General features: G+C 47.9%; 2 protein-coding genes across 2 annotated transcripts in view; both read left to right on the top strand.

Moving 5' to 3' along the window:
- Window positions 1-1,218, top strand: part of LOC119954509 (acyl-CoA-binding domain-containing protein 5-like) — a 126,113-nt gene extending 124,895 nt beyond the window's left edge. The window contains 1 exon segment of the mRNA XM_038779800.1: window positions 653-1,218. The gene's annotated coding sequence lies outside the window, so the exon portion shown is untranslated.
- A 9,240-nt stretch (window positions 1,219-10,458) lies between these two features.
- On the top strand, window positions 10,459-11,823 carry LOC119954431 (protein HEXIM1-like). Its single transcript, XM_038779640.1, has one exon. It carries the CDS (start codon window positions 10,595-10,597, stop codon window positions 11,351-11,353), a length of 759 nt encoding a protein of 252 aa, XP_038635568.1. The 5' UTR covers window positions 10,459-10,594; the 3' UTR covers window positions 11,354-11,823.
- The last annotated feature ends 1,398 nt before the right edge of the window (window positions 11,824-13,221 follow it).

The following is a 13,221-nucleotide window of genomic DNA, read 5'->3' as shown; positions in this document are numbered from 1 at the left end:
ACTCAGGACATGGATAGGTACATGGGATTGGGATATCATAGCTATTACTGAAATATGGCTAAAGGCGAGGCAGGACTGGCAGCTCAATGGTCTGGGGTATAGATGCTATATTTCCGATAGACCAAATGACTACTATAGGCCCCCAAATAGTCAGCGGGAAATCGAGAAGCAAATATGTAAGGAGATTACAGATAGCTGCTGGAAAAATAGGTTGGTAATAGTAGGAGACTTTAAACTTTCTCAACATTAACTGGGACAGCCATAGCACTAGGGGTTTGGATGGAGAGAAATTTTTCGAGCATTCAGGAAGAATTCCTCATTCGATATGTAGATGGCCCGACTAGAGATGTGACGTCAGCCGAGAGCCCGTTTACCCCCTTAGCTGGTTATAAAATAACCATGGCACTATTTGAAGAAGGGCAAATGATGTATCCCCAAAAAGGACAGATTGCCTGGTCATTGTCACATCGCTGTTGTGGGAGCTTGCTGTGTGCAAATTGGCTGCCACATTTCCTACCCTGTGGATAAAGTTCAAAAAGTATTTTGTTGGCTTTGGGATAGCCGGTGGTGGTGAAAAGCGCTATATAAAGGCAGGTTTCTCTTTCTTTAAATATTTCAATGCAAAGGATTAATCTGTGTCTTTTTATTTCAGAATTTGATTGGTATGTTTCTGCCGTGGAATGACATCATCGCACAGCTAAAGACTGCCACAATTTGTATATATTATTATCCATGAGTGAACACAGTCAACATGTGACACAAATAACTGTTGTGCCACAGATGAACAATATTGCAAAGATTCAAAATGAACAAAATCTAATGAACAAAATCTACTTACAAATCTGTGCTGAAGTGAATACGTTATGGCAATGAAACCAAACAGATTAAGAAGCAAATCTGTGCAGAAATGAAACATTAGGAATTCTGAGTTTGTATCTATTGCATTAACATAGATACTAAACTGTGTATGAGTAATGGCCGTTTTATAGAATTGGTATTTTGTAAATGCTAATACAAAGATATTCAATACTATGAACGAAAGTACCTTCTTTCAGACAAATTATCTAAATGTGTATATCTTTAGTATGTCCAAAAGTAATATAGCACTTGCAAGATAAGTTGTTTTTAAAAGCAATCAAATTAATTTATTTTAAAATGTGTAAATAACAAAATAGAATTCTAAAAATTATAATCCTTCTATTAAACAATTAACTGGTCTTTTTTTTTTTACAAATGTCTGATTTCTTGGTTCATATTTGAAGAGGCAGAACTATATTTGACCCGTGTTGAGAAAACATAGCGCTCACAATTGAATAGCATATTGGGTGAACATCCTAATCTTCAGTTTGAATCCAGACCAGTTGATGGGGTAAAACGAGCCCCAATCTGCTAGCCGTGGGGGTTCCTGTGTGAAGTGAGTTTAGGAAGTCTTGGACATGTTGGCGAGGAGAATGCATCCACAGCACATAATTTGGCATCAAATTTACCGTCATAAGAGAGGCCAGAACATTGGCCCCTTGATTCAGTAGGGGTGGGTTTTTTACACTTTGCATTTGGCAAATGCTGAGGAATGGCTGATGTTGAGAAAGGCTGCCCATTCTTTTTTTTTTAATCCAAATAAAAACTGGATCTAACAGACAAATGAATTTGTTCTTTGTCTTGCTCATCAATTATTCTATATATGAGAATTGGCTCATAGGCACATGGCACTGTTTTGATACTTCATGTCATAATGACACCGTATCCTTATTGATGCCAAATATAAAAAGGAAAGAAACGGAAAAAGCTATATTAAAGTAGGTGATGCACCATTCAGCAAAAGTAAACCCTCTGCACAATTAACAAGCTTATTTAGTCGTGTAATAATAATCTTTATTGTCACAAGTAGCCTTATATTAACACCTCAATGAAGTTGCTGTGAAAAGCCCCTAGTCGCCACATTCCGGCACCTGTTCAAGTACACAGAGGGAGAATTCAGAATGTCCATATCACCTAACAGCACGTCTTTCGGGAGTTGTGGGAGGAAACCGGAGAACCCGGAGGAAACCCACGCAGACACAAAGAGAAAGTGCAGACTCCACACAGATAATGACCCAAGCCGGGAATCGAACTTGGGACCCTGGCACTGTGAAGTGACAATGCTAACCACTGTGCTACCGTACTGCACATATATATTTACACAGTTGACAATTTACTCAGAGTTAGCATATTGTGGGTTTAATTCCTATGTCAGGGTTTAACCTCAATTTAGATTAATGCTTCGATGCAGTAGCAAGATAGTGTCTTCCTGTTGCTTTTTCTTCCTATTGTAGCAATTCAAACAGGTGCTGAAGATTCAGTGGGGACTGTCAAAAGAGGAGAACTTCTCCTGGTGTCCTGGTCAACATTCCCCCCTCAGCCAATTATCTCACTCCCTGCTGTGTTTCTGACAAGCAGCCACAAAAGTTACCCCCATCTCTTCCAAGCATTCCGTTACCTTTCTTAACTGTCAGCTGTGGCTCAGAGGTGGGTGGTTCTAGGTTCAAGTTCCACTTTGGGGCTGGAGCACAAAACGTAGGGTTGACACTCCAGTGGGGTACTGAGGGAGCACTGTACTGTCAGAGAGACCTGTGGTGATACACTTATGGGCTATCTCACAGATCGATGGTGTGTGACCTCCAACCAGCAGGTGGCGGTGCAGACACACCATGCGATCTCAAGAACAAGGTCATGTGACCAGTGACTCCCATAGAAGGGGAGATGCACTGGCCATCCAGAGAAGAAGCTTGAGAGGGCAATAAGATATACAAGTGAATGGTCGGTGCTAGGTGCAGATTCCAGAGAAGTAAAAAGCAGACTCCATGATAACGTGCTCTGTAACACATTACTATCTTACCACACGAGACTCAATAAATATTCTGGTTTGGACAAGTCGAGGTGTTTGGTGGATTCCTTCGTAAGGCATAGAAGACCAAACACAACAATGCCGTCTTTCAGGTGAGACCTGAAACCGAGGCACCCACCTTCCTGCTCGCATGGCTGCAAAAAGAAAACATGGCACTATTTAGAAGATGTGCAGAGGAGTTATCGTCAGTGTCCTGGCCAATATTTATTCCTCATTCAACATCACAAAAATGGCTGGTCATTGTCATTGCTGTTTATGGAGCATTTGCTGTCTGCATATTAGCTGCCATGTGTGTAGTGTAAAGGGTTAACATCAGAAGCATACATGTTGCTAATGTGATAATGATGATAGATCACACTGAAAAGAGAGTTCTGTAAAGAGGTGATGCTCCAACTTCATACAATGAGCAATTATTGTTATTATGGGAGGTTCAAATGTGAAATGCTTGCTCTAATGGTTTTGAGAAACTACCGACTCGAACAGCTTACCTTGAGAGAATAGACAATTCCCAAAATCTCTGTCTGGACCTCAATTACACAATGACCATTGTGGGATATAATTCTCCCAAACAATGACTACATTTGGGGCAGCAAAACCAATGAGTTCCCGCCAGATGTCTGGCGCGATTCCCATCACACTTAGGGTGTGATTCTCCGGAAAGATTTCTCAGGGCGCGATCTTCTGGCCATGCTGCGCTGGAAAAGCAGCTTGCTACGATGCAGCGTGGCCAGTGAAAGCCGGGAGACCCCGCTCCCGGGATCCACCTGGCTCGCAATGTTGCAAGGGGAATCCCGCCCACAATGTTTTTGTAAAATCTGCATATTGGAGCGCGGCAGTAAACCTTACTCTAATGTGCAAGGTATCTGAGGCATTAGGATTCAATCCCTCCACCTCAGGGACCAAATGGAAGAGCACTCGTGGGGATCTCCAAGGAGATCCGAGGCCCCCAGCTGCATGCCCTTTGGGTGTCCTGGCACTGCTGGTGCCACCTGGCAGTTCCAGCCTGGCATAGCCACCTGGGTGCCACACTGACTTTGTGTGTGCGCGCGCACAACCATGTTGCGCTGGCTTGCGGGGGGAGGTCATTTTTTATGTCGTGGGAGTTGAGAGTTTTACCCAGCGCGGCTGCTAGCCCCTCACCGGTCACAGGATGCGTGAGAGTTCGGCGCTGCTGTTTGCGTCGTAAAACGCCACAGTTCCCACGCCGGCATCCAAATCAGTGAATCCAGCCCATTATGTTTCAACCCTTGTCTATTAGCTTACAAGGTCCTGGTGGGACAACTTTTCAAAAACATTTTACTCAGGCACTTCATATAGACAAACCAAAGCAGAAGCAAAATTATTCAACATTTTAAATAACCTCCCCCCCCCACTCCCCATTCTCGCCCCCTTCTCCCATCCTGCCTTCCCCATTTTAGCCCCCTTACTCCCCCCCCCCCCCCCCCCCCCCACTTCCACTCCCTTTTGCAGACTCCTCAATCCTCTTTAATCCACCCCGAACATCACCACGTCTGGACTCGAGGCCATCTTTACCCCAACACTTCAGACATTAAGTCCGCAAACCCCTGCCAGAACGTCTTTAGCTTCGATCATGCCCAGAACATGTGGATGTGTTTCGAGGGCCTCCCTGCACACTGCCCACCCTTACCCTCTACCCCCTTAAAAAATCTATTCATCCGCACAGCCGTCATGGGTGCCCTGTGGAATACTTTAAACTGAATAAGGCTTAACCTCGCACACGACGAGGGTGCATTTACTCTCTGCACGGCCTCGGACCACGTCCTGGACTACACCTCCCCACCCAGCTCCTCCTCCCACTTCCGCTTTATATGCCCCACCAGGGCTCCCTCCCAATCCATGAGCTCCTTGTAGACCTCAGACACCTTCCCCTCCCTTACCTCGTCCTTCGACAGCACCTTGTCTTACAAGCCCAAGGGCAGTAACCCAGGAAAAGACAGCACCTTTCTCTTCACAAAATCCTGAACCTGCAGGTATCTGAAGCTATTCCCCCTGGGCAGCTCATACTCTTCCTCCAGGTCCTCCAATTTTGCAAAACTGGCCCCTGCAAACAGGCCACCAAATTGTTCAATCCCTGCCTGCCGCCATGCCCAAAACCTTGCATTCAGCCCCCTCACCCACTCTTGGACAAAGTCAAGGGTGAAATTGAAAAGATGCAGCAGCAAGGAATTATCTCAAAGATCACAATGCAACAAAATGGCATTCAGCAATGGTTAGTCCCAAAGCCAAAAAGGCTCGGGAAGAATCTGTGTTGAGTTAACACAGGAAATGCAGCTGGATTCTCCGTCGGCGGGGTCCCCAGCTTCGCTGGGAGCGCACTCACGCCCGCAGATTTCTCGACGGCGTGGGGGTGCCCACAATGGGGGACCCCATTGGCCAGCTGCCGGGACGGAGGATCTGGCGGGGGCGCGCCGCACCAGAAAACGGCTGCGGTGGGGCGGAGAATCCCACCCATGAGATCTACTCAATGGCCTAGATGGATGCGAGCCTTGCCAAATTAACCACGGGTACTCTATTTACTAAATTAGTGTTTGGAGTTTGCACGTTCTCCCTGTGTCTGCGTGGATTTCCTCCGGGTGCTCCGGTTTCCGCCCACAGTCCAAAGATGCATAGATTAGGTGGATTGGCCATGATCAATGCACAGAATTACGGGAATAGGATGGAGGTGGCCGAGGAAGCATGCTCTTTTGGAGGATCGGTGCAGACTCAATGGGATGAATGGCCTCCTTCTGCATTGTAGAAATTCTACGGATTCTATAGATGCAAACAGTGGATCTTGGTATTTGCCACTGGACAAAGAATCCAAATTTTTGATCACTTTTTATTCAGCCATTATTGTTTCAATAGATTGCATTTTAGCATATATTTTCCAGAGAACAATGTTTCACACTCTAGAAGAAGGAATATGCATTTGGACAACATACTGATGGCTCCATGAGGGAAGAGCATAATCACAGAATCAGAGCGGCCCTGAGTCTTACAGGATGCAGGCCTAACATTGAATGAAAAATGTGGGTTTGCCAAACCTGTGATCACGTTTCTGGGTCACATGGTACACACCGCTGGAATCACAGCTGATCTACAAAAAATGAAAGTAACCAGAGAATGTCCATAACCCAAGAACGTAACTGAGCTTCAAAGATTTGTTGGGATGGTCAACCAAGTAGGTAAGTTCCTATCAAATTTGGCAGAGGTCAACATGCCCTTGCGACAGCTGTTGAGAAAGGAACAATAATGGTGCTGGAATGTGGACCAGCAAAATGCTTTTGAAAGGATTAAACAACTTTTAATCTTTTCTGAAATCTTGGCACATTGCAACCCAGAATGCCCTACTCCAGTAGCAGCAGATGCTTCATCTATAGTTCTAGGAGTAGTTTTATTTCAGTTGCTGAGAGATGGCAAGCATGGGCTAGTCTACTGTGCCTCTAGGTCACGAACAGAAACAGAACAACAAAAATCCATGTTAGAAAAAGAATATTGGCAACAACATGGGGGTGCAAAACATTTTCAAACATTGTAGGATTGTGTTTCAAAATTGAAAAAGACCATAATCACACTTCTGAACATGAAAGAAATTGCGAAGATTCCACCCCAAATGGAGCAGTTCAGACTAAGATTGATGAGATATGACTCCATCACAGAGCATGTGCAAGGGAATTATTAACGGGATACACACTGTCACGGATACCATCAGAAGGAACCAAACAAGAGGTTTTACACTTCATCGAGGGGGTTGAAGCGTATACATCCATTGTGGATCTGAAACCAACAGAAGGAAGGCACAATCATTGGAAGAAAAACTCCACAACCAAGAGCGTACAAGATTGAGAAGGTCCAGGGTATCGGAAGGAGAAACCGCAACTCTTAATATTCTTGGAGAGAAAGCCAACGGAAATTTGCCCCTACTACTCAGATCCAGATGAAGAAAAAGACTTTTTACAAGCACTACAGCCACTCAAAAGATCATTCACACCAACAGAAGAGAGTACAGAATATCCACAACCTCAAAAGGAGATCAGGGAGATTGGTTACAGCAATTCCGAGGCTAACCCCGTGAAGGCTGAGTCTCGAGGGGAGATTAGGAGGATGTAAATATGATAGGAATAAAGACTTTGGGGGAAGATGCAGAGTAAAGAGTCAATATCAGTCAGAAGCATACAATGTGTTGATGTAGTAATGTTGTCAGATCACATCGCTGAGAAATTGACGAGATCTGGAATGAGATGAACCTCCAACCCCGTGTAGCGGTACAAATATGTAAATACTTGCTGTAAATCAAGAGTAATGGTTTTGAGAAACTATAGACTCAAGCAGCGCACTTGGGGAGAACAGGAAATCCACAAAACCCCCATCTAGACCCCAACCACATTACAAAACAATGTTTCCTGCATTGCAACAGTGACCACACTTCAATAATACTTTGTCAACTGTAAAACATTTTGGGGTGTCTAGAAGTCGTGAAGAACGCTATATAAATGCAAGGTGTTACTGAAAATGTCATGAACTGCAATAACATCAGTAGAGAATTTAAGTTGTGCTTCAACACTTTTTATTTTTATAAATTTAGAGGACCCAAGTCATTTTTCCAATTAAGGGGCAATTTTGTGTTGCCAATCCACCTACTCTGCACATAGAACATAGAACAGTACAGCACAGAACAGGCCCTTCAGCCCTCGATGTTGTGCCGAGCAATGATCACCCTACTCAAACCCACGTATCCACCCTATACCCGTAACCCAACAACCCCCCCCCCCCCTTAACCTTACTTTTTAGGACACTATGGGCAATTTAGCATAGCCAATCCACCTGGGACCCTGGAGCTGTGAAGCATTTATGCTAACCACCATGCTACCATGCTGGTGCATGCCAACATCTTTGGGTTGTGGGGGCGAAACACACGCAAAAAACGGGAAGAATGTGCAAACTCCACACGGACAGTGGCCCAGAGCCAGATTGAACGCAAAAAAAAAGTTTCCATCCATAATATAAGTACTCATCATTTTAAATTATAAAAAGAAACTGCAACTCAAAATCATAAGACCATCACATATATCAGCAGAATTAGGCCATTCGGCCCATCGGGTCTGCTCCGCTATTTGATCATGGCTGATATGTTTCTCATCCCCATTCTCTTACCTTCTCCCCATAACCCCTGATCCCCTTATTACTCTTTACTTTAGGGCAGCAGGGTAGCATGGTGGTAGCCCTGTGGCTGAAGACATTCCTCCTCATCTCTGTTTTAAAGCATTGCCCCTTCAGTCTGAGGCTGTGCCCTTGGATTCTAGACTCCCCTACCAGTGGAAACATCCTCTCCACATCCACTCTATTTAGGCCTCTCAGAATTCTGTAAGTTTCAATGAGGTCCCCACCACCTCATCCTTCTAAACTCCACTGAGTACAGAACCAGAGTTCTCAACCACTCATCACATCACAAATCTTCATTCCCAGGGTCATTTTTGTGAAAATCCTCTGGATCCCCTCCAAGGCCAGCACATCCTTCCTTAGATACAGGGCCCAAAACTGCTCACAATATTCCACATGGGGTCTGACCAAAGCCTATACCAGCCCGTTCCTACCACACAAAACTGCCCCCCCCCCCCCATCAAGATCCATGATGAGCCCTTGAACAATGTGGATCAATTCAATACCTCGGGAGCCTCTTCCTGGCACGAGCAGACATCGACGATGCAATTCAGCATTGACTCCAATGCTCCAGTGCAGTCTTCGAATGCCTCACGAACAGTGTGCGAAAATCGAGACCTCAAATCCAACATCAAGCTCATGGTCTATAGACTACCCATGGTCCCCACCCTCTTGCATGCATCAGAAACATGGACAATGCACAGCAGACTCCTCAAAGTCCTGGGGAGGTATCACCAACGTTGCCTCCACATAATCCTGCAAATCCACTGGCAGGATAGCCATACCAACATGAACGTCCTCTCCCACACCAACCCCCAGTATCGAGTACTCGTCATTTTCGACCAGCTACGGTGGGCAGGCCACATTGTCCGCATGCCTGATACAAGAACCTGAAACAAGTGCTCTACTCCAAGCTCTGCGATGGCCAGTGATCACTAGGAGGGCAGAGAAAATGCTACAAGAACACTCTGAAAGCCTCCCTAAATAAATGCAACAACCCCATTGACACGTGGAAATCGGTTGCCTTGGAACGCACAAACGAAAGAAGCATCTTGACCTCTTAAGTTTATGTGGTGGCAGTGATTCCATTCATCACAACGCTCTTTCAAACGTCCCTATCAGAACCAGTGTTTAAACATTGCAAAATACATTTGTGGAGAGGATATTTTAAAATAGTGGCATGGACACATGTGTGATTTGGACGTTAAAATGGCAATTGTACCGGAATTCATTGATGCCCGTTGGATCTTATGCAGCCACCCTTGTCAGAATGTCCAACCCCTGTGGAGCATGGACGTGAAAAAACCCCCAAAAGCCATCTCGTGAAGCAATTTAGTTGCAAATTGGCCTGAATAGTTTTGTTTATGCTGACTTCTGCAGTTCACTGGCCTTGGGGGTGCCGGTGCCCCCTGTAGGTTGTGTGATGGGAGCGCAGCCTGGCTCTGTCTCCGCCCTGCCCCGCCCCCCCCCCCCCCCCGGCCCGCGATGGGGGTGGGGCTCCTTTCCCTCCGCCCCCTTCCCTTTGTGTTCGCTGCCAACCGGCCGCTTCACGCCTCGCGGCACCGCTGTCAAAGAGTATACTTCCGCGCTCTCTGCTCGCCATTTACATTTGAAAATTACTTTTAGTTGAACCATGGTGGGGCGAGGGCAAGTGAACCCCGAAATAATTCCGAATGGCAGGATTTCAGCGGTTCAGATCACACGCTGCGCCGCCTGAGAACCAGGGACTACATTTTCACTTTTGGGACTTGACTTTCTCTGCGGGGTAAATCGTTTGTTTGGATTTCTATCCGTTCGCTTTCAACCTTTGCAATTAAAGGATGAAAATGTAGAAGGGAGGTAGTTTACATTTTTCTGTCCCGAGGCAATGTCCCCCGCCCCTCCCAAAACGCTACGCGAGCCAAAGCAATCATTTATCTGACTCGTCCCCCCCCCCCCCCCCCCCCCCCAATTAATGGCACAGTCAGCGAAAATAGTTTGCCAGCGCTCGCCCCCCCCCGACCGCCGGCGGGCCAGGCGATTGGCGGGGAGTGGCGGTGACGCAACGGGATTGACAGCGGCGCAGGCCAATGGCGCAGAGGAGCGTGCGCTTAGCAACAGGCTGAGGAAGGTTCGGAAAGAAAGAGACCCGGCCAATCGGAGTGAGGGAGGGAGGGAGGGAGGGAGGGGGGAAGAGAGATGCGGCGCGTGCTCGCGCGCTGGGATCGAGCGGTGGCGCGCACGTGGAGGGGGCGGGGTTTGCCAGTCCCTCCTGACGGCGCGGACGCGGTTAAAAGAACTACCAGTCCCAGGCAGGGACGGGTGGGCGGGGCTAGCGCATGCGGCCGAACGGATTGAGGGCGGTTCAACCCCGCCCCTTCTCCCCGGAGCCTATAAAAGGGGGTGTCGCGCCGCTCCAGAACGCCACTCGCAGGTGGGAGGGGTGTCAGGGGGGAGGGAGTTGGGAAGGTAAATACTGAGGAGAAAGTTCTGAAAACAGGTGGGCGTGACACTGGGGAGGGGGCACTGACAGAAAGTCAGCTTGGCTGAGGAGGCAATGCTGTGAGGAGGATGGGGGAGCAGGTGGTGGCGGAGGGTCCGGCCGGCGAGCCGGACGTGAAGCGGGAGCGGAGCTGCTCCCCCGGGCAGGCGGGGACGGAGAGCCGGGCTCCCCCCGCGCGGCGCCGGCAGCAGCCCAGGAAGCGGCACCGGCGGCGGCCGCCCAAGAAGAAGCGGCGCTGGAAGCCCTACTTCAAGCTGTCGTGGGAGGAGAAGAAGAAGCTGGACGAGCGGGAGAGCGTGCGGGCGGCCAAGACCCGCGCCGAGATGTTCGCCAAGGGCTTCACGGTGGCTCCTTACAACACCACCCAGTTCCTGATGGAGGAGCACAACCAGGAGGAGCCCGACCTCAACACCGGAGGAGGGCCAGGAGGCGGCGGCGGGGGGCCGGGCGTCTGTCCCCAGGCGGACCCGCTGAGCGAGGAGGAGCAGCAGGACAGCGGGAGCGACGGCATGGGCGGCGGCGGCGAGTTCCTGCGGCGCGACTTCTCCGAGACCTACGAGCGCTACCACGCCGAGAGCCTGCAGAACATGACCAAGCAGGAGCTGATCCGCGAGTACCTGGAGCTGGAGAAGTGCCTGTCGCGGCTGGAGGACGAGAACAACCGCCTGCGGGGCCGGCCGGACAGAGGCGCCGATCCCGCCGCCAGCGAGAGCCGGGCGCAGGAGATGGAGAGCGAGGTGGAGAGGTTAAAAACTGAAAACCATAGACTGGAGTTGGAGAACGAGCTGTACAGACGAGATGGGAGATGTTTAGAGAACGGAATATGAAAACGAAATAAAACGGACATTAATAAAATGTAAATTTTAATCGAAACGTTTTATTAAAAAAATGCATCAGAGGAACATCGCCACCCCCCCCCCCCCCTCGCCAATTTGTGTACTCTGTTTTTGTTGAACTTTTTTTATTGTGTGCAAATTTTCTTAACCTTGTTTCCCTCCCTGGGCAACTTTTTGACGCCCTGTACATCGACAAAAATGAAAATGACATCCATCAAAGTATTAGTCTGAGAATAAATACAATATTAGTGAAGTCATAACGATGGTTATTAGCGTGATGTTTTACGTTTTAAAGTAATTGCCCCTTTTAGCAACGTAAAAAGGATCTTTTGGAAGATCTCTCTTCCCACCTCCCCCCATTTGACGTACGCCGTCGGATCCATTTGGTCAGGCTGGCTGTCCTGCTGCCGAATGTTACTGATTTAATAAACTACTTTGCTGGTTTCAAAGTATTTGCTGAATTGTACGAGTTTCAGTTTATTGACGGTCCAAGGATGAAGAGGGAGGAGGTTAATCGGACTTGTGCAGCATCACAATTATTCTCACTGCCAGACCTGAAATTGTGTGTACCCTGATCAAGATTTCATAGGTGCTATGATTACAGAATGTCAGTGGGAGCAAACATGGCAGACCTGCTCGAAGTTCGTACTTTTCGCTACAATAACAGGTGTATGGAGAATATCCAGGCCACCACTGCAGCCGAGCGCGGTGCGTTATGGACCAGTGTTGGAGGCTCAGCACTTGGACCCTGTCCAACCAAAAACTAATGCGGGTGGACCCTCCGTCTAGGCGGAGGCAGGAAGCAGTCAGGAAAGGGCTGTCACTTTATTATAGAAAATAATGGGCTGGATTCTCTGATTCAGTGGCTAAGTGCTGACGCCAGCAGAGCGGTGTGGTCTTTTACGACCGAAAATTGGCGTGTAACCCTCACCAATTCCAGTACCGATGAGGAGGTAGCACCTGCGCCAGGCCACACATGCGCACGGCTGATGACCTGCCGCAGTTGAATAGAATAGAACATTACAGCGCAGTACAGGCCCTTCGGCCCTTGATGTTGCGCTGCCCTGTGAAGTCAATCTAAAGCCCATCTACACTATTCCATTATCATCCATATGTTTGTACAATGACCATTTAAATGTCCTTAATGTTGGTGAGTCCACTAGTGTTGCAGGCAGGGCATTCCATGCCCTTACTACTCCTGAGTAAACCTACCTCTGATATCTCCTATATCTCCCCTCAATTTAAAGCTATGTCCCCTCGTGCTAGCCACCACCATCCGAGGAAAAAGGCTCTCACTGACAACCCTATCTAATCCTCTGATCATCTTGTATGCCTCTATTAAGTCACCTCTTAACCTTCTCTCTAACGAAAACAGCCTCAAGTCCTTCAGCCTTTCCTCATAAGATCTTTCCTCCATACCAGGCAACAGCCTGGTAAATCTCCTTTGCACCCTTTCCAAAGCTTCCACATCCTTCCTATAATGCGGCGACCAGAACTGCACGCAATACTCCAAATGTGGCCGCACCAGAGTTTTGTACTGCTGCAACATGACCTCATAGCTCTGAAACTCAATCCCTCTACCAATAAAAGCTAACACACCATACTCCTTAAAAACCCTATCAACCTGGATGGCAACTTTCAGAGATCTATGTACATGGACGCCGAGATATCACTGCTCATCCACACTACCAAGAATCTTACCATTGGCCCAGTACTCTGTATTCCTGTTACTCCTTCCAAAATGAATCACCTCACACTTTTCTGCATTAAACTCCATTTGCCACTTCTCAGCCCAGCTCTGCAGCTTGTCTATGTCCCTCTGTAACCTGCAACATCCTTCCGCACTGCACAACTCCACC

This window comes from Scyliorhinus canicula, chromosome 19 (genome assembly GCF_902713615.1).
Source record: "Scyliorhinus canicula chromosome 19, sScyCan1.1, whole genome shotgun sequence".
In the NCBI taxonomy this organism is placed as follows: Eukaryota; Metazoa; Chordata; class Chondrichthyes; order Carcharhiniformes; family Scyliorhinidae; genus Scyliorhinus; species Scyliorhinus canicula.
The sequence above is the reverse complement of the archived record's forward strand: the minus strand, read 5'-3'. Positions and strand labels throughout refer to the sequence as shown.